At 37.6% G+C, this 27,209-nt stretch overlaps 2 protein-coding genes across 5 annotated transcripts; one reads left to right on the top strand and one right to left on the bottom strand.

The window, feature by feature from the left end:
* The first annotated feature begins 8,390 nt into the window (after positions 1-8,390).
* On the top strand, positions 8,391-23,254 carry cybb (cytochrome b-245, beta polypeptide (chronic granulomatous disease)). Of its 4 annotated transcripts, none has more exons than XM_086148585.1 (13): positions 8,391-8,700; positions 10,753-10,845; positions 11,922-12,032; positions 12,115-12,199; positions 12,876-13,024; positions 13,613-13,794; positions 13,870-14,002; positions 14,181-14,273; positions 15,355-15,608; positions 16,839-17,001; positions 17,959-18,105; positions 18,907-19,031; positions 22,658-23,254. In XM_086148585.1, exons 1-13 carry the CDS (start codon positions 8,656-8,658, stop codon positions 22,773-22,775), a joined length of 1,698 nt encoding a protein of 565 aa, XP_086004711.1. In that variant the 5' UTR covers positions 8,391-8,655; the 3' UTR covers positions 22,776-23,254. The 4 variants fall into 4 exon arrangements, with proteins under 4 accessions (XP_086004711.1, XP_086004712.1, XP_086004710.1 ...); XM_086148586.1 differs by having other exon boundaries at positions 8,681-8,700; positions 11,893-12,032; XM_086148584.1 differs by lacking the exon at positions 8,391-8,700 and having other exon boundaries at positions 9,855-10,845.
* A 14-nt stretch (positions 23,255-23,268) lies between these two features.
* LOC147233611 (dynein light chain Tctex-type 3-like) lies at positions 23,269-27,020 on the bottom strand. Its single transcript, XM_086148583.1, has 5 exons — positions 26,858-27,020; positions 25,791-25,832; positions 25,052-25,175; positions 24,701-24,778; positions 23,269-24,164 (listed from the first exon to the last, which is right to left on the bottom strand). The coding sequence occupies exons 1-5, from the start codon at positions 26,876-26,878 to the stop codon at positions 24,091-24,093; spliced, it is 339 nt and encodes a 112-aa protein (XP_086004709.1). The 5' UTR covers positions 26,879-27,020; the 3' UTR covers positions 23,269-24,090.
* Positions 27,021-27,209: the final 189 nt, after the last annotated feature.

Raw genomic sequence — 27,209 nt, 5'->3', positions numbered from 1 at the left:
CGGGGGAAGTACCCTATTGGACACCTTTTGTATGAGAAAGAGCCATATACTCCCCTTTAACTAACTTTGAAATACCGGCACATCGTCGTCAAAGCTGTGATGATTTTCAAACTAGTGTCGCGGTCATGCTGCGTACACAGAAACTCTGTGGTTGGGCCTCAACAGCGGCGCCGCTGTGGTGCTTTGGATTTGGTTCACAGTTCGAACACAGCGTTCTCCAAATCCATATCATAGCTACCAAACGCTGACAAGACAGCGCGTGTCCCTCGGCGCTCTGGCTATTCCTGTTGCACAGGCGCCGATAACAACCTCCGATGTTGATCACAGAGAGAAGAGCGAATTGAAAGAGCCATGAAGAGAAGGCCGTCGTGAAGTACGAGCTGTGATGGTGACAGCGAAGGACATACCGATGTGCAACCTCACAGAAGGAGGGGAAGTAGAAGGACAACTGTGATGGCAAAACCCTACACAACCACAGGCTCTGCAGAAGTTTGGACAATAACATTATTTGGCAACTAGAACAGAAAGATGGGGCTTCGGATTGGTCAGCCATCTAACGGGAATGGCAAAGCTGTCTTCTGGTGGGGCGATGTTAGACAGTCTCACTCTTTGGGGCGGCGGTACCTCAATCAGAAAGTTGGGGTTCAACGTCCTTGAGAAAGGCACTAAACCCCCAACTGTCCCCAATGGCCTGGCAAGCAGTTAGCATGGCGACCCTGCGCCCATTGGTGTGTTAGTGTGTGCGGGAGTGCAGTTAGCATGGCGACCCTGCGCCCATTGGTGTGTTAGTGTGTGCGGGAGTGCAGTTAGCATGGCGACCCTGCGCCCATTGGTGTGTTAGTGTGTGTGGGAATGGGTATCGTTGTAAGGTGCTTTGGTCATTCAATGTGCTATACAAGTGGGGGACATTTCCCATTTCAGGGAATCCCGAATAGCTTTCTCGTGAGCTGTGTTTGCGCACTGTGAAAGCAGAAACTGTGATTTCACAGGGAGTCTCAACATCTGTGATGTTTGCTGGCGAACCCTGATCCGTCCACTGGCCGGCACCACCTCAGGGGGAAGCTGACGCTCTGCAAGGGGATATGTGGCGGCGGTGAGGGGGCTGCCCACTGCCTGTACCAAGGGTTTAGCTTTTTGGGAAACTAATCAATGACATTCTTGCTAATGCTAATGCTAATAGTCATGCTAATAGTCTTACTATTAGCATGAAAGCTGGATTACAGGTCTGAAACTGGGAGCGTTGGTGTTGAACCCAAACCGTTTATGGCCTTTTCTTGCAGTTGCTAATTTGACACTGACTTGAAAAAAGGAATGACACATCATTCTGATCTTCTAGTGAAGCTCTTGGTAAACCTCTTCTGGATCGGCCAAAACCTCTTCGCTAGCAGATTTGAGAAAAATGAAACATTAGCTTCAGAGGACAAGTTTCATCAGGTTTATTAATTTTAATAAAATGATTCAAACACAATCCCACTTAAGCCGTGACCACGGAGAGAAAGACAGTCTCATCTGAATCAAAACATCGGAGTCAAAGAATATTTGACTTGTACTTTTGAAGCCTTAATCCTGGGAATATTTAGTCCAGTGGGAGGAGCTCGACCCTTTTCCCAGCGGAGACTTGATCTGACCCGAAGTCGGGGAGGTCCGACCCATAACCCTGTGTTTATGTGCTGGTAGAAGCTTCTGTACGTCATGCAGAATCTCCCCAGAGTCCCTTAACTTGGTAAATTCACAAACCCTAGAGATGGAAAGGACACAAACGTAGACCACCCGCTCGCAGGTTGCTGGAAGGTGGTATTTCATGAAAAGACCTAAAGGGAGAGAACTCGCACTACGTTGCCGTGTTTCCAAGAAGTAGAAAAAACAGTGAAAGGAAAAAAAAAAGGCATTGCGAGTACAGGATTAGTCCTCTTCACTCTGAATTCCGTCGGCACAAACTAGAATCTTCAGGAACTTGTTCCAGCCCTTGCGCTTCTGCTGGCTGCTCTGGTCCAACATTTGCTCCAGCTTGTCCAGCCTCAAGGCCCAGTCCTCCTCCTGGGTTTGAGACCCCAGAGGTTGGATCTCCGCTTCTTCACGGTCTTTGCAGGCATCGATCTGGGCAGGAGGTTCGGAGGCTTCCTCTTCCTGCTCTACGACGCCTTCGTCCTCCCGCTCTTCATTCTCGCGCTCTTCGTTCTCGCGCTCTTCGTTCTCGCGCTCTTCGTTCTCCCGCTCTTCGTTCTCCCGCTCTTCGTTCTCCTGTACCAGAGGTACGCTGTCGCCGTGTTTCTCGCCGACACGCCCGGTCAGTAAGTCCTCCAGCTCGGTGGGAGTCTCGATGTTCTTGAGGGGTTGCCTCAGCTGGGCGATGGCCTGCTCCAGCTGCGAGAGGACATCCTCATACACCTCGCTGTCCTCCCTGGGCTTCAGCGAGAGCGGAAATGTACCGTGCTGCTGGCAGAAGTCCTGAAAGGCCCTCCTGTGTCGCTCGGTAGCCTGTTTCAGCTTGGTCTGACTGGAGTGGAGCTTCGCCCTGATCTCCCTGAACACCTTCAAGCCTCCGCTGCCGTGCTTCATGTCCTTGTCCATCTCCACCCTCCCCCTCCAGCACCTGTACTGAGGCTGTAGGAATGAGTACAGTCTCATTATGATCGTCATCTGACAAGCCCTGCTGTCTCGCGGAGTCGTGCTCCTTTTACTATAAATTACTTCACAGAGATCCGGGGTCTTCTGTCGGCCGGCCTCTCGGCCGCTGTGATGTTTTCAAGCCTCCTCTCCAGCTGTGAGGTCAGGCGGCCGTGGAGTTGCGCTACCGCTTAGCTCTCCCCTGTCTACATGGCTCTCCTTCCTGAACGGCTTCTCCAGCGACGTCATCACAGTGTTAGCGTAGCTGCGGCGCTGTGTGAAGTCACAGAGACGCCCAAGCCGGCCCTTCTGGGTCCACTACGACGACTGGGGCGAGAGAAGGTCAACCACAGTGTTTAGTTGAAACACAGGCGGCCAATCAGAAAGTCATACATGTATCGCCACCATCCCTCCAAGCATCAGGAGTCCCCCTCTAGGTGCCAAGATCCAGGTCCAGCCACTGGATCACACGTGATGAGGACTCTCAGCTCGGATACTTGCTCTCAGGGGCCTTCCAAGGCTTATTTGGTGAATTGCATTACTATTATTTGATTACACCAAATACCAGATGGAAGTAAAAGTATGAACCTGGTTCGGAAGTAGCCTCATTCACAAAGGAACAAAACTACATAAGAGAATGACTACAGTCTACACTGTCTCGTTTACTTGAACCTTGTGGGTGCCTTCCCATTGGCCAGGAGCAGGTGTCACCAGGTGGTTCACAACCTTCGCTGAGTCTTCTAACCCTCAACCACAACACCCTCCGATTGGTGGACTCACTGCCCACCTCCTTTCCGGCCTTCCGCCTCGTGTTTGCACCAAATCCAACAAGAGCACTTGATAGCCGTAACCTTGACACTTTATATTTTATTGTATTTCTTATTCTCCCTCCTTCCTACTATTATCTATTATTGTTATGTTGTTGCTTGAAACTCTAGCACAACAATTTCCTTCGGGATAAATAAAGTTGTTCTTATCTTATCTTATCTTATCTTATCTTATCTTATCTTATCTTATCTTAGCTTGGCTCATCTCATCTCATCTCATCTCATCTTATCTTATCTTATCTTATCTTATCTTATCTTATCTTATCTTATCTTATCTTAGCTTAGCTTAGCTCATCTTATCTTATCACAACAGCACAACAATTTCCTTCAGGATAAATAAAGTTGTTCTTATCTTATCTCATCTCATCTTAGCTTAGCTTAGCTCATCTTATCTTATCTCATCTCATCTCATCTTATCTTATCTTATCTTAGCTTAGCTCATCTTATCTTATCACAACAGCACAACAATGTCCTTCAGGATAAATAAAGCTGTTCTCATCTCATCTCATTCATACGCCGATTGTTCCAAAATCACAAAACAAAAAAGAAAGTAAAAATCCGAGTCCGGTCCGGGAGGTGGTTGTCCGAACGCGAGTCGGCGGCGGCTTCATCGGCTCAGCCGTGCACGGAGCGAGCAGCACTTAGTGATTGTGCTTTGTGAAAGGGGTCGAGCGTGATGTCAGCACGGCTACGCAACAGACTTAAGCTAATCCCTTCGCTGCGATTAGGAGTGCGTCGGGGCGGAGGGGGTTCTGGAAAGCCTTTTCGCCTTTGCGCGGATCCAACTTTCATCGTTCGACGTTTCCATCGTTCACCTGCGTCGCGGTTTTAACGCCTCCGCCGCTTTGAGACGCCTCCGCCCTGGGATTTATCAGATACATTTATCGCCGCAATGTTCTTCGTCACCGCCAGCAGATGCTGAATATCCAAAATCGCATTTAAAATTGCAATTTCTCCCCCGGGAGATTTTTTTTTTTTCCTGTTTTCCAAACAACGAGGAAGTGTTTTCATTTTAATTCTTTATATTTGGATTTTTTTTTTTTTTTTTTAACCTGTTAAGTCATGAATTGGATTCTCTCAATTTTGACAGTTTTTGCCGTAAAGCAGCTTCTGTTCCAGGAAAAATCATCTTGAGAATTTTTTCTAAATGAATAAGAATAAGAACAACTTTATTTATCCCGAAGGAAATTGTCGTGCCAGATTTACAGGAAAAATTTAACAATAATAAATAATAGTAGAAAATTGTATAAACACTAAAAAATAAGAGAAAAAGGGAAAATTAAAAATACAAATAAACTATAAAGTATCTTAATTAACAAGTGAAAGATGAAAAGTGCACAGGAATATGAAAAAATATTGTAAATGTAGCTGTTATGAAATATTGCACGGTTATAAACATATATACAGATAAATTATTACAATTGACAGCAAGTGGGTAAGAATTTTATTTATTTTTTTTAGGTTTTAAGATTTTAAGATTCCCTGCGGCTGAAGGGAGAGGAATTATAGGAATGATGTATAATTCTGCAGTCCTGGGAGCACAAAAGCACAAAAGTTTTGTCAAAATTAAGATATTTTCTTAAAGCTGCGTCTGATCCAGAACCACTCAAAGTCTCGGTTATGAAATTTTCTTTCATAAAAAATATAGAATCATATTTAAATAGAATAAAAATAATTACTTGCGCAATTTTAAGGATTATTTTTGAAAATTATAATGCTTTTTGAATTTTTTTTAAAATTTGGGAGTCATTTGAGTTCCGCTTCAAATCATTTTTATGACTTAAAATGTCGTTTTTATTCTCGCCACTAAGGGGACCGGCGAGCCTCCTGAAATTACACCCATGCTTTCACATTGTGCAGGGGTGCATTTGAATCTTTTTTTTTTTTTCAAATTTTTTTTTCAAAAATTTTTAATACATTTTTTTGGAATAAAGGGTTTTCACGAAACTGTGAATGTCGGGTTCAACTCCGGTGAAGAACACTGACCTGAACAACGATGTTCTTGGCAAGGAGGCGGGGAAAAGAGAGGAAAGGGGAAAAACCAGCGATGGAAAAAGGAAAAGACATGGAGGCGGACAGGCTGGGAAATAGGAAAATTCAATTTTCATAAAAATGTCAAATAAATCATGAGTGTGGTTTCACAGCAGCCGGCAGCTGTCCAGAGATATGCAGCACTAATATGCTTTAACATGGATGTGTGTGTGTGTGTGTGTGTGTGTGTGTGTTTCTCCATGAACGCACAAGTGGTTTGGCTGGTTGAAAATACATTATTTAGATTGAACAATATCTAATGGCAGGATGACGCACAGCACATGTGACAGAATGAGTACAATATCAAGTCTAAAGAAACAGATACACACACACACTCGCTGTCTTCACTGTGTGTGTGTGTGTGTGTGTGTGTGTGTGTGTGTGTGTGTGTTGCAATTAGAGGCAAAATTTTTGCTTTTTTTTTTTGTTAAAAAGACACTGTTCTGCGCACTGACGCTCCCCAATTCATTAAAACTTAATTTTGATAGATTTGAATTTGCGTCTTGTGAAACAATTTCCAAGCATTAAAAAGCAAATTTTATTTCTTATAATTTATTCATCTCATTATTTCTCGCTGGGGGGATTTTCAGTATTTTATATTTAATTCCAAGGAAATTTCTTGTGACTTCATTTTTACGTCTGTTTTTTTTTTTTTTTTTTCAGAAATTTTTGTGAACAACGTGAGATTGGAAACTCCACGCGGCTCACAGATTATTATTATTATTATTATTTTTATTCTTAATAATCTCCCCGGACTCAGAAACAAAACAGCGGCGTCCTGCAGCAGAGGATGGCGAGGAGGAGGAGGAGGAGGAGTAATAACTCAACCAGAGTGATGAAGAGTCCCTCATCTCTTCACGCGTCCGGCTTTATCCCCGTCTGTAATCTGACATTTAATCAGCGACAACCTGATCGACGATAATCCAGAAGAGAGAAAGAGATTGACTCTGGAAATGAGGAAGGAAAAGACGGGAGGCCGAGCCGGAGGATCGGGAATGAGTTCGGCACGTGGTGGACGTTTTGCAGAGAAGGTCGGAGAAGGTCGAAAAAAGCGTGAGGTGTTGGAACGTTTTTGCAAAGAGGGTCTGAAAACGGACATTAACACGAAATGCAAATGAACTATTTCATGACATTTTTGATTGTAAATCGCAAACTTTTCATGTTTTTACCCAAAATGTCTTATTCGCTATGAGCGTCTAAATTCAAATGATAACACCAACAGTGATTCATTGAGGTCCAGATATTTCTTATCAAAAAGGTGAAATGCAGTGTTTTTTAATATTTCAATTTTTGTTTTTTTTAGTTTTAGCTTAAAAAGTTTATTAGGACAGTGTACACTTATATTAAACACAGTAGCAGAGATGTTTGTACCAGATTGTAGCTCATAGCTAATTTCCATTTGTAGTCCCGTAGATCCGATTTTAGACTCGAGTCAAAAATACGAAATAGAAAAAAACGGACTGATTTTAGATTTTATTATTGATTTTTATGATAGAGGTTGCGGACCATTGGAAAGTCGGACACGGGCCTAGTTTGGCCCGCGGGCCGGACTTTGGACGTTCCTGGTCCAGACGAAGACCGGAGAGAAGATCAATTCCATGGATTGGAGTGAAAGTTCAGATGGTGTGAGAGAGGAGGATGCACAGAACTGGGTGAGATGCAGGAAAAAGAAAAATGTTCATCATTATTATTGCTTTTTTCTTTGTTTTTCATCATTTCACGGTACAATTATTCAGCATTTTAAAACCTGGGCCTCGGCTTTACTGTCGGGCCTTAAAAATAGCATGATTCAGTTCTGCATTGGATTTTTTTTTTTTTCTTCTGAAACCTTGAGAGGAGTTTTTTTTGCAGATCTGCCCGGAGCTTCAGGTGTTTCCTCCAGAGGCTGCCGTGAAACAGGATGTGTCTCTGGCTTCACGTTGAGAAACAATACACTTCCTTCCCTTCATGTCGCCATCAAGCTGCAGGTTCCTCCTCAACACACCTGAAGAGGCTGAGAAATAACCCTGAACTTAGCCAATAGTGTTAATATTGATTCATTATTGGAAAAAAAAGATATTTCTTGGCAATAAATATCAGCAAAAAAAAAACTAAAAAAAATATTTTTTTCACATGGAATCATTAATTGATTATTTAATGATCAAGAAGAGGTTTAATTAGTTAAATATTGATTAATTATGAAAATAAAAAGCAAGATATTTCCTGGCAATAAATAGAAGTATCAGAAAGAAAATAACAGGGATTTTTCCCATAAAATCATCAATAAATTATTTGATGATCAAGAAGAAATTAAATAGCGATAATTTATTTAGGAAGATGTAATTAAATATTGATTAATGATTGAAAAAATGGCAAGGTGTTTCCCGCCAATAAATAAAATTATCAGCAAAAAAAACCCAAAAGAGATTCTTCCCATAAAACCATCAATTGATTATTTAATGATCAAAAAGAGTTTAAATTATTGACAGTTTATTTAATCAAATATTTATTAATTATTTTTTTAGAAGGCTCGATATTTCCTGGCAATAAATAAAAATATCAGCAAAAAATTTTTACCACAGAATCATCAATTGATTTTTTACTGATCATGACGAGGTTAAATTTGTGATAAGTTATTCAAGTGCAGTAATTAAATATTGATTAATTAAAAAAAGGCAAGATGTTTCCTGGCAATAAATAAAAATATCAGCAAAAAAAAAACCCAAAAGAGATTATTCCCATAAAATCATCAATTATTTATTTAATGATCAAAAAGAGGTTAAATTAGTGATAAGTTATTCAAGTACAGTAATTAAATATTGATTAATTAAAAAAAGGCAAGATATTTCCTGGCAATAAATAAAAATACCAGAAAAAAAATGTTTTTTTTTTCACCCAAAAAATTAAAAAATTGATTATTTAATGATCAAGAAGAGGTTAAAATCTAGAAAGAAAAAAAAAAAAAAAATTCTTGAAAATGAAACAAAATGTGGATGGTTTGAAATGACTCGACTGATGAACAAGATGAGTAAAAATTAAAAAAGAGGAAGAAGACGGGCATGTAGTGGAGCCTTTCAGGAGCGTAGGAGTTTCAGGGAAGGGGAAAGTTTATTCTTTCATCAGCTGGCGGAGAAAAAAAAAAGTCTACTTCCTTGTTTGATAGTCGGAGGCTATAAAGTTCTGCGGGAGCTGCTTTCCTCGTAGTTTCACCATGGGGAGCTTCGCTGCCAACGAGGGACTATCCATCTTTGTCATTGTGAGATCTTTACTTTCATTGCTCAGTTTATTATCTGACGGTTGCGTTTGATGGAAATGAGTTTGATCCAAGTGAGGATATGGGATGGAGAGACGAGTTTTCGGGGGAAATGTGATCGAAACGAAGGGAAGAGGGGAAGAAATCGTACAAATCCTGCTCAATTTCCACTTCCTGTCATTTTAAACACAGCGAGGCGGTTAGAAATGTTTTATTTCTGTTATTATTTCTATTTAGTTGCATTTTTTTGTATGTAATGTATGGAAATTTTTATGTACAACGTTCCTCATATTGTTTATGTCGCATCAGCTTTAGTTTTTGAGTGGACGTCAAAACAAAAACGTAAATTCACATTTTCTCAAAATCGACAAGTAAGATAATAACACTTTATTGATCTCCGAAGGGGAAATTTGTTTGTCGCAGCAGCGCAAAAGAACAATACAAATGAATCTGAATATAAATAAAAGAGACAATTATAAAGAAGAGACGACAACAAGGATAAAATTAGAAAACCGGCAGTTAAAATTGGCAATAAAGTACCAAGTATTGATAATATCTGGCAAAAATGTTGTTCCTCAGTCGACGTTATATGATTCTAACGGAAGCATCACCTTCCATCCCTCTTGATCGATCATCCCAAGATATTGATTACCGTTGATCACCTAACATTCTTCAGCTATTTCTTTTTCTCAACTAGCAGTCGGGCGGGTTTGCAAATTTTCTGGAAAGCAGAAACTGATCTCTTAAAATAGAGAGTTCTTCCTCGGAGGTAGAAAGTATTGGCATTAATCACGATTTATTCCATAAATAAGCTTCACGTAATAATCCGCATTTATTTCGTTTCTACGCCGATGACGCTGTCATATACCGCGCAGCATCTCCTCAGGATGGGGCCTTCCGATATTTGCATCTTACGTTGAACCGAAGGGGCGGGGTCCTCTTGGGACCCAGAAGTTCCTGGTTCATGCCCCGGGCTCAGGGCGGCCACACCAAACCCGCTAACTTCTCAGTCAAATCTTCAAAATTCAAATATTAGCGGTACAAGAGCAAGGGTGTCGCCCTTGCAGACCCCATACATGTATGCTCAGGGCCAAGGGCAGAATCATTGAAGTGATAAGAAAAACACTCTTATTGAGATTTTACCCCTGAAAGTCCAGCTTTTCTTTTTGTGGGAACAAACCGTAAACCTGTTCCTGTGAACATGAACGCATCCACTCATGATCTCAGCCTTCCGTGGGGCGCCGAGCCACCCTTACCTCTCGCCGCCTGTTCATTCACACAAAAGCATTCGTCTCCGAATGAGGAAGCTTCACTGAGTTAATTCTGTTATCGCCACCTGTTCCCCATTTCAGTCGAGCGTAGATTACTTCGTCCTGGTAGCGTCGACGCTTTGCTCCGAATCCTTGGTCGCACCATATTCACGCAGGGGGAGATTTTTGATTTGGGTGAATTGGGTACGCTTTCTTGTCCAGGGACATTTCCTTTCCTGTTAAAGTTTCACATGGGCTCCCGGACGGAGGTTTGGGTTCTGGCCTCCCGGCTTGGTCGTCCAGAAGCGCAGAAGTCACAATTTCCCATCTGTGGATGATCTGCAGTTCGTCATCTGCAAAGTACCAGCTGAACCCGGCAAGAAAGCTTTCAGGCTTCTGGCGACTCCTATTGGGAATAAGTTCCGACCTGGAGTTCTGCTCGGTGCATCCGATGAGTTTAAAGTTCTGGTGGTTCTTTCAAGATCACAAAAATGATTAAACAGAGGCTGAAAAAAATGAAAAAAAAAAAAAAAAAATCACAACTCACAAAACATTTTTTTTTTTAAATAAATGTTATGATTTTTAGAGGAAAATTTAATAAAAATATATTTTGAGACAGTCTTCAAACTGATTTACTTAATGTGAAGACTTTAAAATCTAGGTGAAATTAAATAAAAATTTTGCAATTTACAAAAAAGCAACCATGATAGAGTTCTGTTACGTGTTTCCTGGATATCTCAGGTGTGTTTCCCAGGGTTGTAAGTGTGTGTGTGTGTGTGTGTGTGTGTGTGTGTGTGTGTTTCAGGTGGTGTGGCTCGGGATCAACATCTTCCTTTTTGTTTACTTCTACTTTGCTTTTCTGGTGAAGAAATGGTTCTACACCCGCGTCCTGCTGGGGGTGAGTGCACGGAAATAAACCCAACATCATCCGCAAATAAATAAAATCATCTCTTTTTAAGTTTTGTAAAAAAAAAAAAAAAGAAAAGAAAATCCGCGACGATCTCAGAAAAATAAATAAAACTATCCAGGCTTTGTGAACCAGAGAGGGAATGATTGGATCTCTTTTTGTGACCGAGGCGCAAAACTTTTTAAAAAATTCAGATATGAGTGTGAAAAACAACAAATTAGCCAAACTAGGCGATTCACTATCAAAAAAAAAGAAAAAAAAAAAGAAAAAATTCACAAAATCCCCCAAAGGGCTCTCAGAAATGTGTAATGAATCAATTGAAAACCCATTAGCGATGAACACACGTTATTATTATTGAAGTTATATATATGAAAATTTTTCACACAATCATGTGATTTGTTTTTCAAAGACTTCTGCTATTATTAGTGCTCTGAGAAAAACACATAAAATAAAGTCGACGGGAAGAAACGATTCGTACGTGAAATGTGTTATAAAAGAAGAAAGTGATAAAATCAGATATTTGTGGCGCGTCTTTCATTAAGTAACTTTATAATGCGTTGGTGAAATCACACCACGGCTGTTCACTCGGTTTCTTTCCAAAAGCAGAAGCAGCATTCGTGTGGGCCAGCCCACGAACACGTAACACACACACACACACACAAAAAAAATCCAACTAACACACACATGCCTGTGTTTCTTTCTCACTTCCTCTTCATATAAAAAAAAAAAAAAAAAAACCCAGTGGTAACTCATGCAACTCATTTCCATCTTGTTATCCAATGAAGATGGCGGGAGGTTTCTGAAAAACCTCCGTGGAGTTTTAGCTAATTCTCAAAAAAAATGTGAGAAAAAGTCGGATTATAGTAGATTGCGGTGATATCTACCCGATTTCCGTTTGATTGCGCCGAGGGGACGCAAAGGAGGAAAGAAGTTGATTAGCATGACGGCTCAAATTAGCAAATAAAGGTCGAAACGAACAAAAAAGTATAGCGGAAAAACTGGAAATGGGGTTTGAAATTAAGCGTGACGGCGTCGTAGATGTTTCAACAACCGTCTGGAACCCTCAGCACGCCTTGCCTTGGGCTCGAGCGCCGGCCGCCTGCCTCAACTTCAACTGCATGCTGATCCTGCTGCCGGTCTGCAGAAACCTGCTGTCCTTCCTACGCGGCAGCATCCAGGTACCGCGGAAGCCGCTCGCTAGTTTTTGTCGTCAAACCGTCCGATTGGTGTTTCCTCAATCGCGGTGATGTTTTCGCTCAGTGCTGCAGCCGCACCGCCGCTCGCCAGCTGGACCGAAACCTCACCTTCCACAAGCTGGTGGCCTACATGATCGCCTTCCACACAGGTAGCTTCCTCGGGTTCTAGGGTTTTTTTTTTTTTACCGCAACGCTAAAATATCTTGCGGATGCAGTCGTTCATCGCAACGACTTCGCCGGCACGACGCAAAAACTGTAATTATCCTGTAGTGACGCTTGATTTATCTCTCGGGAACATCTGATCATGATTGGGGAACATTTACGTATGTGAATAATGAATTTATTGAATTTAGAGAACAGTTCTCTCTGTGGAAAATGTATTATTATCAGAGCAATTAAATCATCTTGCAGAAAAATGTCATTATCTTGTTATAACAGTTTGGTTGAGTCTCCGGGAATGATTTGATCAAGTCATGAAAATGGTTCATTTTCCTTCAGAATAAATAAAGTTGTTTTTATTCTTATTCTTATTATTATGTTCCTGATGGATCAGGTTCAGCGACCTCTGAATTCTACTTTAATTTCATTCATCTTATTTTAAGCCGGGAAAATTAGGCAGAAATGTTGTCGTGAGCAACATGTATGTCTTTGTAAGTTTGAAAAAAAAAAGTATTGCCTTGCAAAAAAAAAAAAAAAAAATCCTATTGTAATAATCATATAATGTCAATAAATGATGATTCACAGGAATTTAGTGAATGACTAAATTATCAATGTCACTTGTTTTAACGTCTAACCAAAAGAACGTTGCCTTTTTGTCTTCCGCAGCCGTGCACATCGTCGCCCACCTCTTTAACTTTGAATACTTCATGGACGCCCAGCTGAACGCCAACAGCAGCCTCCTGCCCTTCGTCCTGTCTCAGATCGGCACCGGGGACAACGCCTCCTTCCTGAACCCCATCAGGTCCAACGAGACGGTCCGTTTCCTGCTTTCAAGATCATCTTGTGCCGAATTCTTATTTGTTTTTTGCGGATTTTGAGCCAGCGAGGTACAGCGTCCCCTACCATGAGGCAGGAGAACTGCCTGCCTCACCTATTGGCTCCTGGCGGAAGTTTTATGGTCGCTCAGAGCAAGAAACTAGTAGCATGCATAGAGTTGCTGACAAATGTAGGAAATGTGGCTCATTTAACAAAAGTGATTCAACATTTTAATAAGGACATAAAGAGATTCTGCACTACGATCTTAGTACAGAGCATGCCAGCAGTCAGCCGTCATTGCGCAGGCTATGTTGAGGCTCAACAGTCCGTTGCCTCACCCCAGGTCTCTTCTCAGTTTTTTTAACAGCAAATGTGAAAATCCAGCCAATTTGAATTCTTAATCTGGTGAAGTTACATTAAAAATACCTTTATAGTGCAAATTTCTTTGCAAGGTTGGCAAGTGAGGCACAGCCTCTCCTGCCTCCCCTGACTGCTCGTCACTGTTTTGAACCAACTTGCTCCAAAGACATATCTATTTTGTTGTACTTCATATCAATATGTATTTTGTTTTTGTTTTTTTGCCACAGAACCCGACCATCGTCATGTTCACCACCATCGCGGGGCTGACAGGCGTGGCCATCACGCTGGCCCTCATCCTCATCATCACCTCGTCCATGGAGGTCATCCGCCGCTCCTACTTCGAGGTGTTCTGGTACATCCACCACCTCTTCATCATCTTCTTCATCGGGCTGGTCTTCCACGGATTCGGGTAGGACGCTTCGACCGAGGTCAAATGTTGACGTTACGCAGAAACGTCGGACATACCGGCTTCTTGCGCCCGCAGGCGGATCGTTCGAGGGCAGACGGAAGACAGTCTGATCTCCAACGATCCCGATGAATGCGCCAAGGAGTTCGAGGACTGGGGAACGCCGGCTTCTAACTGCAGCGTCCCGGAGTTTGCCGGGAACCCCCCGATGGTGAGAAGGCCTCACTCACAGAAAGCATTTTCCGGGTCGTCCGTAACTGTCAATAATCTTATCTCGCCGTTCGCTTGATAGTCTTTAATATTTTTCTGTAAAAGCCCTATAACCGTCCAGCCAGGAAGCAGATGTGAGATGAGTGTTTGCAGTATCTTTGGTCAATCCTTCCCTGCAGACGTGGAAGTGGGTCGTGGGACCGATGATTCTGTACGTCTGCGAGAGGATTGTCCGCATCTACCGATCCCACCAGATGGTGGTCATCACCAAGGTGAGCGTTGGAAGCGGAGCTTTGGTTGATCGTCGTCCAAACAGACGTGCGAATCATGCATCATTTATAGAGATGAAGAGATTTTCTCTTCATGAATGTTTCTTTCATGTTTTAGTTTTTTTCAAATCAATTTATTTTGATGTTTGTCATTTATGCTGGGGAAAAATTTGTATATTAGAATAGCATATTGAAACATATGAAAAAGAAATAGAAATATTCATGACTATTTTTGTTGTTATAATTATCATTATTAGAATTTTAGTGACAATGGTATTGTTGGTATTACTGGTAGTAATATTTTATTACTGTTATTTTCATCGTTAATGTGATATACATATTTTATATATAGTTTTATTATATATATCATATATATTTATTAATATTGTTATATATTATATATACAAGTATATATAAAAGTATACAAGTACATTATATAAAATGAGTATATATAATAATGTATTTTATGTATATATATAAATATATATACATATATACATACATACATATATATATTATTGTTATATATATTATATATTATATATACAAGTATACATACAGGTATTATACATTATATAAGATGAGTGTATGTAATAATGTATTTTATGTATGCATGTATATATATATATATATGTATATATACATAAATATATATCATTGTTATATATATTATATATTATATATACAAGTATACATACAAGTATATATACATATATACAAGTATATATACATTACATAAAATTAGTATATATAATAATGTATTTCATATATACATATATATATATATATATACATACATACATTTATAAAAATTAACATACAGATGGTAAAGAGAATATTTGCAATCCCCAACGCTCCTAATCAGGCACTTGCTGCTTATCCATTGTCAAGGTTTGCGATAACAGCTGATTTTCTCATTTATGCATTTTCTATAAACAAAAGCAGCTCTTCTTGCTAATTGCTCCTGCTAGCTCACCGTATGTACGAGCCAAGAACCAGGCGTACCTACAGGAAGTCCTCCGATGAGGACGCGTATTAACAATAGACCGAAGCCTCAACCGCTGATGCCGTTGTGGTCGCCAAGGTGGTGATGCACCCGTCCAAGACCCTGGAGCTGCAGATGAAGAGGAAGGGGTTCCACATGGAGGTGGGCCAGTACGTCTTCATCCAGTGTCCGTCCGTGTCCCGGCTGGAGTGGCACCCCTTCACCCTGACCTCCGCCCCCGAGGAGGACTTCTTCACCGCCCACATTCGCATCGTGGGGGACTGGACCCAGGCCCTGTACGAGGCCTGCGGGGGCGACAAGACTGAACCTCAGGAAGCCTGGAAGATGCCAAAGTAAGATCCTCGGCCGCCAGGGGGCGCTAAAACACCGTCTCACCTCTTAACGGATAGGAACACCCCTTACTTTCATTTAAAAATGATATTTATTAATGCATCTATGGTCAATCGGCATTATTCCTGCAAGGTTATGGACTTTAGAAACATCCGAATGCTAATTGGCAACTTTTTTGACAATCCCTTGATAGACAGCTAATTAAGTTTTAAAGTAATTGCTGTTTTTTTTTTCATTTAGTCACTCTTTCTTTTACTTTTACTCAGTGTGCCCACTGAGATTTTGTCAGAATCTGTGGTAGTACGTGATTAGTGAGGTACTATAATTTCCTGCACATTCGAAGCAGCATCATGCAGTTCTCTTGATTTTTGTTGTGGTTTTTAAGTTGTTTTTTTTTATTATTATTTCTAAATGTAACTTTGACACCCATTTAAATCTAATCCGTCTTCACATGATTTTCTGCATCATTTATTTGGATTTTTTTTTCCTTTTTTTTAGCTCATCATTAACTTATTTATTTATATGTATGTATGCATATATATGTATGTATATGTATACGTGTTGTGTGTGTATGTGCTTGTATGTATGTGTACGTGTGTTTATGTTTGTATATATGTATGCATGTATATATGCATATATATATATATATGTGTGTGTGTGTTTATATATGTATATATTTACATACATACATGTGTATGTGTGTATGTACATAGATACATATATATGTATGTATATATGTATTTGTGTATGTATGTTTTATGTATATATGTGTATGCATGTATCTATTTATATACGTGACGTGTTTATGTTTATGTATGTATGGTTGTATATAGGTACATATGTATATACGTATGTATGTATATATATATATATATATATACACACATATATATGTGTGTGTGTGTGTGTGTATATATATGTTTGTATGCATGTATATATGTACATATATATATGTCTGTATGTATTGTCATATGTATGTATGTATATATTTTACTATTTTACTATTTTTCCTAGATCTAGACCGTTGTTGGTTAACCTTTATTTATTCTAGGCTAATAGTTATTGACCAATTTTGTTCTTTTTTTAATCAAGAGGTTTGTTTCCTCTGTCACGTTGATCCTGAGATGAGCACAACAATTATAACAATAGTTTGGGTAAACCGTACTTAAATTACAAACGAAATATAGTTTGTAATTAAATATCTAAATATCGTATTTTGTGTGCTCATGCAGGGTTGCCATTGACGGCCCGTTCGGGACGGCCAGCGAGGACGTTTTCCAGTACGAGGTTGTGATGCTGGTTGGCGCCGGGATCGGAGTCACTCCGTTCGCCTCCATCCTCAAGTCTGTTTGGTACAAACACATCCAGAAGAACCAGGACATCTTCACCAAGAAGGTCAGCGGCGGCCGTCAAACTGGTCATGTGACGAGTACAGCAGGAATGACAGTGCCTTCGTTTGGGTCTCAGCTTTGTTTTGTGTCTTTCAGCTCCAGTTTAGCCATTCCTGGTTTATTTTAGATTAACTTTAGCATCAGGTTTTTTCCATGTAGCCTCTGCATGTTTCTGACATCTTCAAGTCTGCAGGTTATTTTGAATTAAGGCAAATCCTGTGTTTTAGCTTCATGCTTCAGCTTTGTTTAGCCTTCATTTTCTATCTATTAATTTTTTTTCTCTTTTCCCTCGGCCCATATTTTTATTTGTTGTTCTCCAACCTTTATTTCAGTCATTAGCGTTTTCCTTTGGCTCTGTTATTTTGCATATTTCAGCTTCAGTTAGCCTGTTTTTAGTTATTTCATTGCTGTAGGTTTTTACTATTTGAGGATAGTTTTCATCTTATATTATTGAATGAAAAGTTTCATTTGACTTTAATTCACTTACTTCTTACTGCTAGTGTGTTTCAATTTTTTAATGTTTCATTAGGTTTTAGTTCTTCAAGTTTAATTTCTAAATTTTTTTTTTTTTCCAAGCGAATAATTATGATAAAGTTATTTTTTATGGATGATTTTTAGCTTCTGTTTGTCTCTTTTAGCAATAAATAATTTGTTTTTAGCTGTATTTACATTGTTTGTACCTTTAGCCTCATAGTTACTTGACCTATTTGTTGTCATTTCGCTATTTCCTAACTTTACGCTATTTCTGCTTACCACTTTTAACTTCCTACTTTTTATTCTAGCTTATATTTCTTTTTATAAACACTATTTTAACTTCTGTTATTTCTTTCTTTTTTTACCTCCATTCATACCTCCATTTATAGCAGCGCTTTAGCTAAAACCGGCTAACGCTGACGCCTGTGGCTAACGCAAAGTGCTAACGGTTGGAGGACTCGCTTACTTTTTCTCCTCCCCTTTTCAGATCTACTTCTACTGGTTGTGTCCGGAGACGCAGGCCTTCGAGTGGTTCGCCGACCTTCTCCAGTCCCTGGAGGGTCAGATGGCGGAGAGAGGAATGAGCAACTTCCTCAGCTACAACATCTACCTGACGCGCTGGAAGGACAGCGAGGTGCCCGGCTGCCGCACCTTTGGCTTTTACCTAAGAGCCCAAATAATCAGTAACTTAGCTTAGCATTATATCTCTCGATATTTCTGTATCCCATATCATTTCAAAGTTACTTTTATTTGTCAATACTGCCATCGGTTCACAAATACAGAGAATTGAAATAGCGTTACTTTAAGACCTACAGTGCAAAATTACAAAAACTTATGAATTTGTCAATTATTTGGGGGTTAGATTTATAATACAATGCAATACAATATGATATCTATCTTTTAATTGTCAATTCATATTTATTTATACTGTAATTGTTGCACTACTGTGACAAAAGAATTTCCCATATGGGGATCAATAAAGTATATCATACAATATAATATAATAGAACATAACCTGATACAATGTGATTGGATTATAGTATTCATTGATTATCTTTTCTATCTATCTATGCACTCTGTTATTAACAAGTCATTAAGATAACCTACATTACATCATGTAATACATATTTTTAGGCAATCTTTTCAGGCTGCAGTATCAGTGATTGGGAAAAAAATATGATTGGAAATATAATAAACCTCTTGATCCTGGAATTTACATTTTATGAATCTAATATTTAAATGCTATTCTTTGTCAAAGGCCTCAGAAGGACTCTAAACACAAGCATTTACAGTCATTTTAACGCTGAATATTTGATTTATAGCTTAAGAGGTGGTTTTCTCGGGTCAACGTCCTGTTCCCATCTGTGTATTTGACTTATCGGTTTTTCGGGAATAAGCCAGTGTTTACCTACCTTCTAATGTTTGTTTTTTCCAGGCGGCACACTTCAGGGTTCACCACGAGGCTGAGAACGATCCAATCACTGGCCTGAAACAGAAAACCCTGTACGGGAAACCCAACTGGGACAGCGAGTTCACCAACATCGCATCCAGTCACCCAAGGTGAGACGCCACCAGCAGCTCTTCACAGCTTCTTCAGTGCTTACAGGCAGACACACGTGCACATCAATATCAGAAACATTTAAGCTCTAATTTTAACTGTATTTAAACATTGAATATTAGGAATAGAATAAAATATATCATGGTTTTCTGCATTTTCAAATAGAATACAACACTATCCCTCCTCTGTACATGACCGAACCATCTCAGTCTGGCATATTTACATATATTTATATGTGTATATATGTATATATAAATGTGTAAGTGTGTATATATATATATATATATATATATATGATTATATGTATGCACATATGAGTATATATGTATGTACATGTTTATGTGAGTGTATATACACATGCATATGTACATATTTATTTGTATGTATGAATGTATATGTTAATACATATTTGTACGAATGTACATATTATTATATATATGCACATATATATGTGTATGTATATATACATATATACAAGTCTATATGTATGTGTAAATATATACATGCATGGATATTTAAATACATAAAAATACTACAATATATATGTATATACATACATAAACATATAAATACATATACACATGCTTATGTATATTTATGGATGTATATGTATGCATATGTAAATGCATGTATGTATGTATATGTATATATGTACATACATTTACAAATATATACATATATGAATATATGTATGTATGAGGATAAATATGTAAACATTCAAATGTATATATATTCATATATATATACACTCACACATGTATATGTCTATATGTATATGTGTATGAATAGGTAAATGTACGCATGTTAGGGTTATATATACACATATATATGTATATATGTGTATATATACACATATATATGCATATATATGTGCACATATGGAATAATTTGGTTTTATGTGTGGATTTATATATATTTCTGTCTATGAACATAAGTGTTTATCTAAGTATGTATAATTATATATCTATGTTTATATGTATGCATATGTATATATATATACATACATAAACTTGTATATATATGCCTATATATACAATAGAATACATATACGTATTTCTAAATATGTATATAAACATATATATCCAAACATATACATAACAATTGATAACACCATATATATATATATATATATATATATATATGTATATATGCACATACAAATATATATACTGGTACATATACAAATGCATACATATACATATATAAACTTGTATATTCATATAAATACATCTATACATTCAGATATATACAAACATACATTTTTACAACAACACATGTACAAATATATAGATATTCATATGTGTAGAAAAAAAACATACATACATATTTACACAAAGATATTTATATACATACACACACACAAACACATATACACATACATTTTTATACATACATATATACATTATATATACATACATATACATCCAAACATATATAGATATATGTAGACATACACATACATATATAAATATATATATACATAAACTGAACACATACAGTATAAATATAAATGCATTTATTTACATATATATTTACATAGACACATCTATATACATACATACATATATACATACATATACATAAATATATACAAACACATATATTTAAACACATATACCTATGAATATGATCATATCTATAGATGTCTATGTGCATATATCTTTATATATACACACTTAAAAGATATAGACCTACACATATACACCATACATATATTTACATAGTAAATACATATTTATAAATACATATTAATATTTTAATTAATCATATACACATACACACATATACACACACATATACATGTATATACATACACACATATATATGTATATATATACATGTTTATAAGACTGTATATAGATGTATATATGTTGATATACATAAATATGTAGAACATGTGTCCATACATGTATGTTTGTATATATGTGTATATCTATATATGTTTATATATGTATGTATATATCAAATTATGTATATATGTATTTATGTGTATATATGTATATCTATGTATGTTTCCACACATATATATATATATATATACATACATATATATATATATATATATATATATATATATGTGTATTAATATATTTGCTTAAGTATATTATTACATGTACCTTCATGTATGGACATGCATATCTATATGTGTATGTATCTATACATATATATGTATGTACACATGAATGTATATATGTACATACATGTACATATATACATACATGTATAGGTGTGTATATATACTTGTATATGTTTGTACGAATATGTGCCTTTTGTATATGCGTACATGTATATATCTGTATACATGTGTAACTCTGTATATAAATATACGTATATATATGTGTGTGTTAGTATCTATGTTTATACTTGTATGTGTATATGTATGTGAATATGTACAATATGTACATACAAACATACATATATATGTAAGTTTTTAAATATATGTGTATACGTATATATTTATGTAACTCTGTATGTATGTACATACATATACATACATACAGGTATGTATACATATATATACATATATATGTATATTTAGGCATGTATTTATGTATATGCATATATATGTATATTGGCATATATATGAGTATATATGTATACAAATGTATACAAATGTATGTACATATGTGTGTACATATATACCTAGATGTACACGTATTTATACATTTACATGTATTACTCATATGTGTTCATCATATGTATGTGTTCGTATATGTATATAAATATATATATATATATATATATTTACTCTATGTGTGTACATATACATGTTTATGTATATACCTGTAACGGTCTATACACATACTTATACATATATATGTAAACATACGTATCCTATTTATTATGTATTTATGTGTCTATGTATAGATATACATGTATATATACATGTACACATCTGTATACATATTTGTATTTGTGTATTTTAGTATATATATGTGTATACATATATAAATAAGTACATGTACATATATATCCATGAATGTATGTATACACATGTATACATTTATGTATATATTTTTATATATGAATATGTATGTTAATACATATATGTAAATATATAAATATTTGGTTATATTAATATGCATATATATAAATACATATATATGTACATCTACATGTGTTTATACATATATACAATTATACATATACACACATATACAAAGATATACATGTATACAGACATATATAGACATATATGCATACATATATTTGTGTATGCATATGTCTGTATATATATATGTATGGGTATTTGTGTGTGTATATATGTACATGCATGTAAATATACATATAGCTATCTATATCTGTTTTCATGTATGTATGTATAAATATCTTTGTATATATATGTATGTGTATATATGTATAAACAAATCTACATTAGTATAACTACCCATATACATCCCAATATATACATGTGTATATACACAGGTATATTGGTATGTTTTTATAGGTATACATATACATATGTATATGTCTGTTTGTATTTATATATCTATATGTATGGATGCAAATTTTGAAGATTTTAGTGCATTTGTTGTGTACTCACTGGTTGTTAGTTAGACTGCAATTCATTGAATGCAAACAAACCAATCACAGGGTCCCAAACTGATGACACGTGCTTCTTCCGCAGATCCAAAGTGGGTGTGTTCCTTTGCGGGCCCCCCATGCTTGCCAAATCTCTGGAGAAGCAGTGCATATCCCACTCCGAGGCCGACGTCAAATTCATCTTCAACAAAGAAAACTTTTAAGTTACGGACGGACGTCGTAACAGACCTTCTTTGAGGTCCTCACCCCCTCACCGCCACTTCCTATCCACTGATGTGTGGGGAAAGTTACCAGTATTGCTTAAAAGCTGCAAAAAGACTGCTGTTGCTCTGTGGCCCAACAATGACATTTCAACACATTATCTTTTTTTCTTACTGGCCTGCTACCCCAAGCTTAACCGAACAGTGAGGTTGCCTCATCAACAGGTCACAACATTCATTCAGCGGCGGCCTCATCTGACCCTTCAAACGCACCCGCTACCTTTCTATGCATTTATTCCTAAATGTATGCGCGGCTTCGCAATGTATTTCTACCCTGTGATTTGGAGATGATTTCTGCGCAAGTTGACACCAGCACGCTAGTTTCCTGACAACTGCAGACAATTTCTTCATGTCTTGTAAATTTTGGATATTTTGTATGGAGTCCGATGGAAGAATAAATATGAGGTCAAAAAAAAAAAAAACACCAGTCAATGCAGAGTGATGATATATATTTATATATATATTTATACTAATTATTGCACATCACTGAGGGTAATCTCATACATGGTGGTTGAAAATAAACCAAAAAAGCTGTAGTGGTCATGAGCAGATTGTCATCCACGGCCCACGGGTCACGTGATCTGGTGAGGATGGCGTGACGTTACAGGAAAACACTCGTGAGTACGGAGCGGCAACGGTTTCCCTGAGGAGCCGTGGGACCCGGAGCTAATTTAAACGACCCTGATAAGATTGCTTGAAAAGGAAAAAAAAAAACTGCATGACCACCTTTTTCCTTCTTTCCTCGGCAGTCGTATGACCTCCAACACACACACACACACACACACACACACACACACACGCATGCACCTCCACTACTGAACGCACTGCCTTAAATTAATAAAGTCACCGTGGTCAAATTAAAATTACAAATAAGGTTTTGTGATCATATGTGTTTTATGTGGCTGCAATTTCCAGCTGCTCAGGAAAGAAGAAAAAATCCTGCAGAAATAAAACAAGGTCCTCCAGGCACGATAATCAAATAGAGCCATGAAACTCCACTCAGTCTCTAATACTGTTAAGAGAAAGACAATAAAACATTTTTAAAGCTGTGGTTATTTACCCTCGTCGTCAGGGTCCGAGGCACGCTGCTCGCAAAGGCCATGGAGATCACTAAAGAATAAAAAGGCTGGAAACGGCTGATCCTTGGGGGTGAAAGGTCACTTGGAGGCCCTCTGCTGGTCACAGGACACACTGCACTCCTCCTCTGTGTGTGTGTGTGTGTGTGTGTGTGTGTGTGTGTGTGTGTGTGTGTGTGTTCCTAGGCGATGGCCACTGCGAACACGCTGACCACGCAGCACATGGTGCGGTTGTCCCACCTCACCGTGCAGCTTCCTGTCAACGCGAGAGACATGATAAATCAATAATCAATAATCACCTTCAGCCACAGAAAGCATCTCTAGTCACAGGGTGATTTTATCATCACATCCATGTAAAAATAAAAAGGGAGAAATCAGAATTCAGAAAAACTATGGCTGTTTTAGAAATACTAAAATTAGCCTGAAACTAAATTCTATTATTTTATTTTTTTTTTTATATTTAATCTTTTGTAAAAATGAAAAAGGTCACTTTTTTCTTACGTTTGAGACAAAATGACAATTTTAACAAAATATTAAATATAAATGAGAAATAGAATAATAAATAACATTAATGGAAATTTGTAAGAAATAAAATTTGTGTTTAACGTCTAATTAAGAATAAAAGTGAGCCATATTCAAAAGAATTCAAAGACGGTTACTGATCAATTAACATGAAATTAGTAAAAAAACAAACAAAAAAAATGGTTAAAAAATAGAAAAAAACATATCTAAATTGGAAAGAAACTGTGAAGGCGTGAAAGTGCAGAGCGGGTCGATGGCGTGGAGCCTCACCATCGGCCGACGTGTCCCAGTAGCAGGAGTTTGCTGTGTGGAGGCCTCCGCCTGTCCTCTGCATCAACGCACAGGTAACTGTACACACACACACACACACACACACACACACACACACACACACACACACACACACACACACACACACACACTACTGCTTCCATTTTGGCTCTGCACATTTGTAATGATGCTATTTAAGCTATCAGAACGAATAAAAGAATATTGCCTCTTAAATCAACTAGTAATTATTATGAAGAGATTATTAGAAGTGACTTCACCTCACTGTGTTCTGTCATTAAAAAATAAAAAAAAAAGATTTTGCAGATGAATTGAGTACACACAAGTACACACCCATGTACTTGTAGCGCTTCCCCTGTTCCATCAGCCGCTGGATGCAGCGCTGCAGGATACAGGACGTCCAGTCACTCGCCTGATTCGGGTTGTAGTCAACAGTCCCAATGACGTTCTCTATACACTGACGTGTTTACGCACGCGCACGCACACACACACACACACACACACACACACACACACACACACACACACACACACACACACACACACACAGTCAGCTGTTAAGTCATGAGGCAGTCACTGGCGTCCCCTTGCAGGCAAAAGGCTGTTCTGAATATGAAACCAAAGAAAATGATTTTTTAACCCCTCAATGGTTGATACTCAAAACGTTTAGTCTTTAAATCTTTTAAGCCGTTCCCCGGGGAACCGCATTTGCCATTAACTGTTCTTTGTCTTTACAGCATAATCTAACAAGGGGTGAAAAAGTAGGTTAAAACACCAAATGGTTTGACTTGTTATTTTAATACCTATTCCAAAATGAGATGAGCTCCTTTCAAAAATAACCTCTTGTCTGTTCATTGATTGTCACGAGTGCCAGATTCATATGTGAAATGAGAATTTGGGGCTTTTCTATTTACTTTCCAAATCTAAATGTATTATTGCCTGTTTCTGTTGTTATTATTATTATTATTATTTTTACTGTTAGTTTTACTCCAAACTCCTCGGGCTGTAAAAGTCACACGGATAAACATCATCACCTTCAGCTCCATCTCCAAACCACCTCCAAGAGATTTACCTCCTTGACGATGTTCTCGGCCTCCTCTGAGGGAAAGGAGCTCTGGAAAAGAGATGCATATGATGTCACTGATCAGAATTTGGTGTACAAATAAAATAAAGAACACACATTTCTCACGACAAAAAAAAATCCCAAGGACAGTAGTTACCATAAATAACAGCAATCAGATTTGCTAGATTTATATATATATTTTTTAAAATGGTTATAAATAGGGTAGGTCATGAAAAAATCATCATTGTTTTTGCATTCATATTTTCCATTTTGGCTGAGTCATACCTGTGTGTAGAAACTACAATGAGTTAAACCCATTTTAAAAATGTTTTTCAAAAAAGACATCAAAGAGACACTTATCAACAGGAGAGCAATCATTTGGTCAACATAATTTTGCAATTTTTCCTAAAGAGGCATTTTCTTTATGAAACAGTCAATACAGTTAGCATATCAATGCTCACAACTAGCATATCTGTCATTTAGTTACTTCTTCTTCAAAATAAATTCCAATTTATCACAGATGATGTGAAAAATATTTTTGTAAATTCTTGAAATATTCTTCAAATCAATTGATCATCAAAATAACTATAAATACACAATCTGCTGTTTTTTACTTGTCAAGTCACTTGTTCTAGAAAATTATTTCTGATAGTTAATGGCTATTTATATTTTATAATCGATGGGGAAAAAACAGCACTTGCACTAAATAACGGTCCATATTTAATTCCGTATATTATGAGCAATAATAACAATAATAATAATAATAATCATAAAGATAATGATAATAATAATGTTAACCCAAGACAACAGCTCAGTAACCCCTTATGGGCGTGTTGAAGATTTATAGACACCTCTCGGATGTAACATGGTTTAAAGTCAACTGTTGGTTGTTTGAAAAATAATTATAAATTGATAAATAAATATTGTCTGAGCTGTGGTTTAAAAACTAAAAGCGGTGATATTATAATCAGAGGCACTAGCAAGCCGACTTAGCAAAGTTAGCTTTAGCAGGGATGCTACCCGAGGCAGATACTTTCTTCGGCGGCGAAAATAAGAAATTCCGAAAAGAGACACACCTCGTTGTGATTCGCCTCCATCCCGGTTTAGTGTTCCGCTGCGGACTGGTTGACGAGCATCAGCTGTCCGGCTCAAAAACCGCAGAAAAAGACAAGTTGAGCTAATTTTGGACGGTGACAGAGAAGCGGAGGAGAGGAAAGCGGGGAGACCGACGCGGCTACAAACAGTCAACGAGAGGGGGAACCGGAAGTCGGTCCGCTCGCTGCTGCCCCCTGGTGGCCGGAGGCTAAATTACACATTTTAGAAAATTAAAAGAACTTTACTGAATGGTTCAGGGAGATATCGATAGGTGCAAAACAAGATGCCTATTGGGCTATGTTTTAGATTCATCCATGTTTTAACACATTTCAC

This window comes from Fistularia commersonii, chromosome 6, assembly GCF_037954325.1.
Source record: "Fistularia commersonii isolate RoL2024-O1a breed Wild chromosome 6, RoL_Fcom_v1.0, whole genome shotgun sequence".
Lineage (NCBI taxonomy): Eukaryota > Metazoa > Chordata > Actinopteri > Syngnathiformes > Fistulariidae > Fistularia > Fistularia commersonii.
Note: the sequence above shows the minus strand (reverse complement) of the source record. Positions and strands in the feature narration are given on the sequence as shown.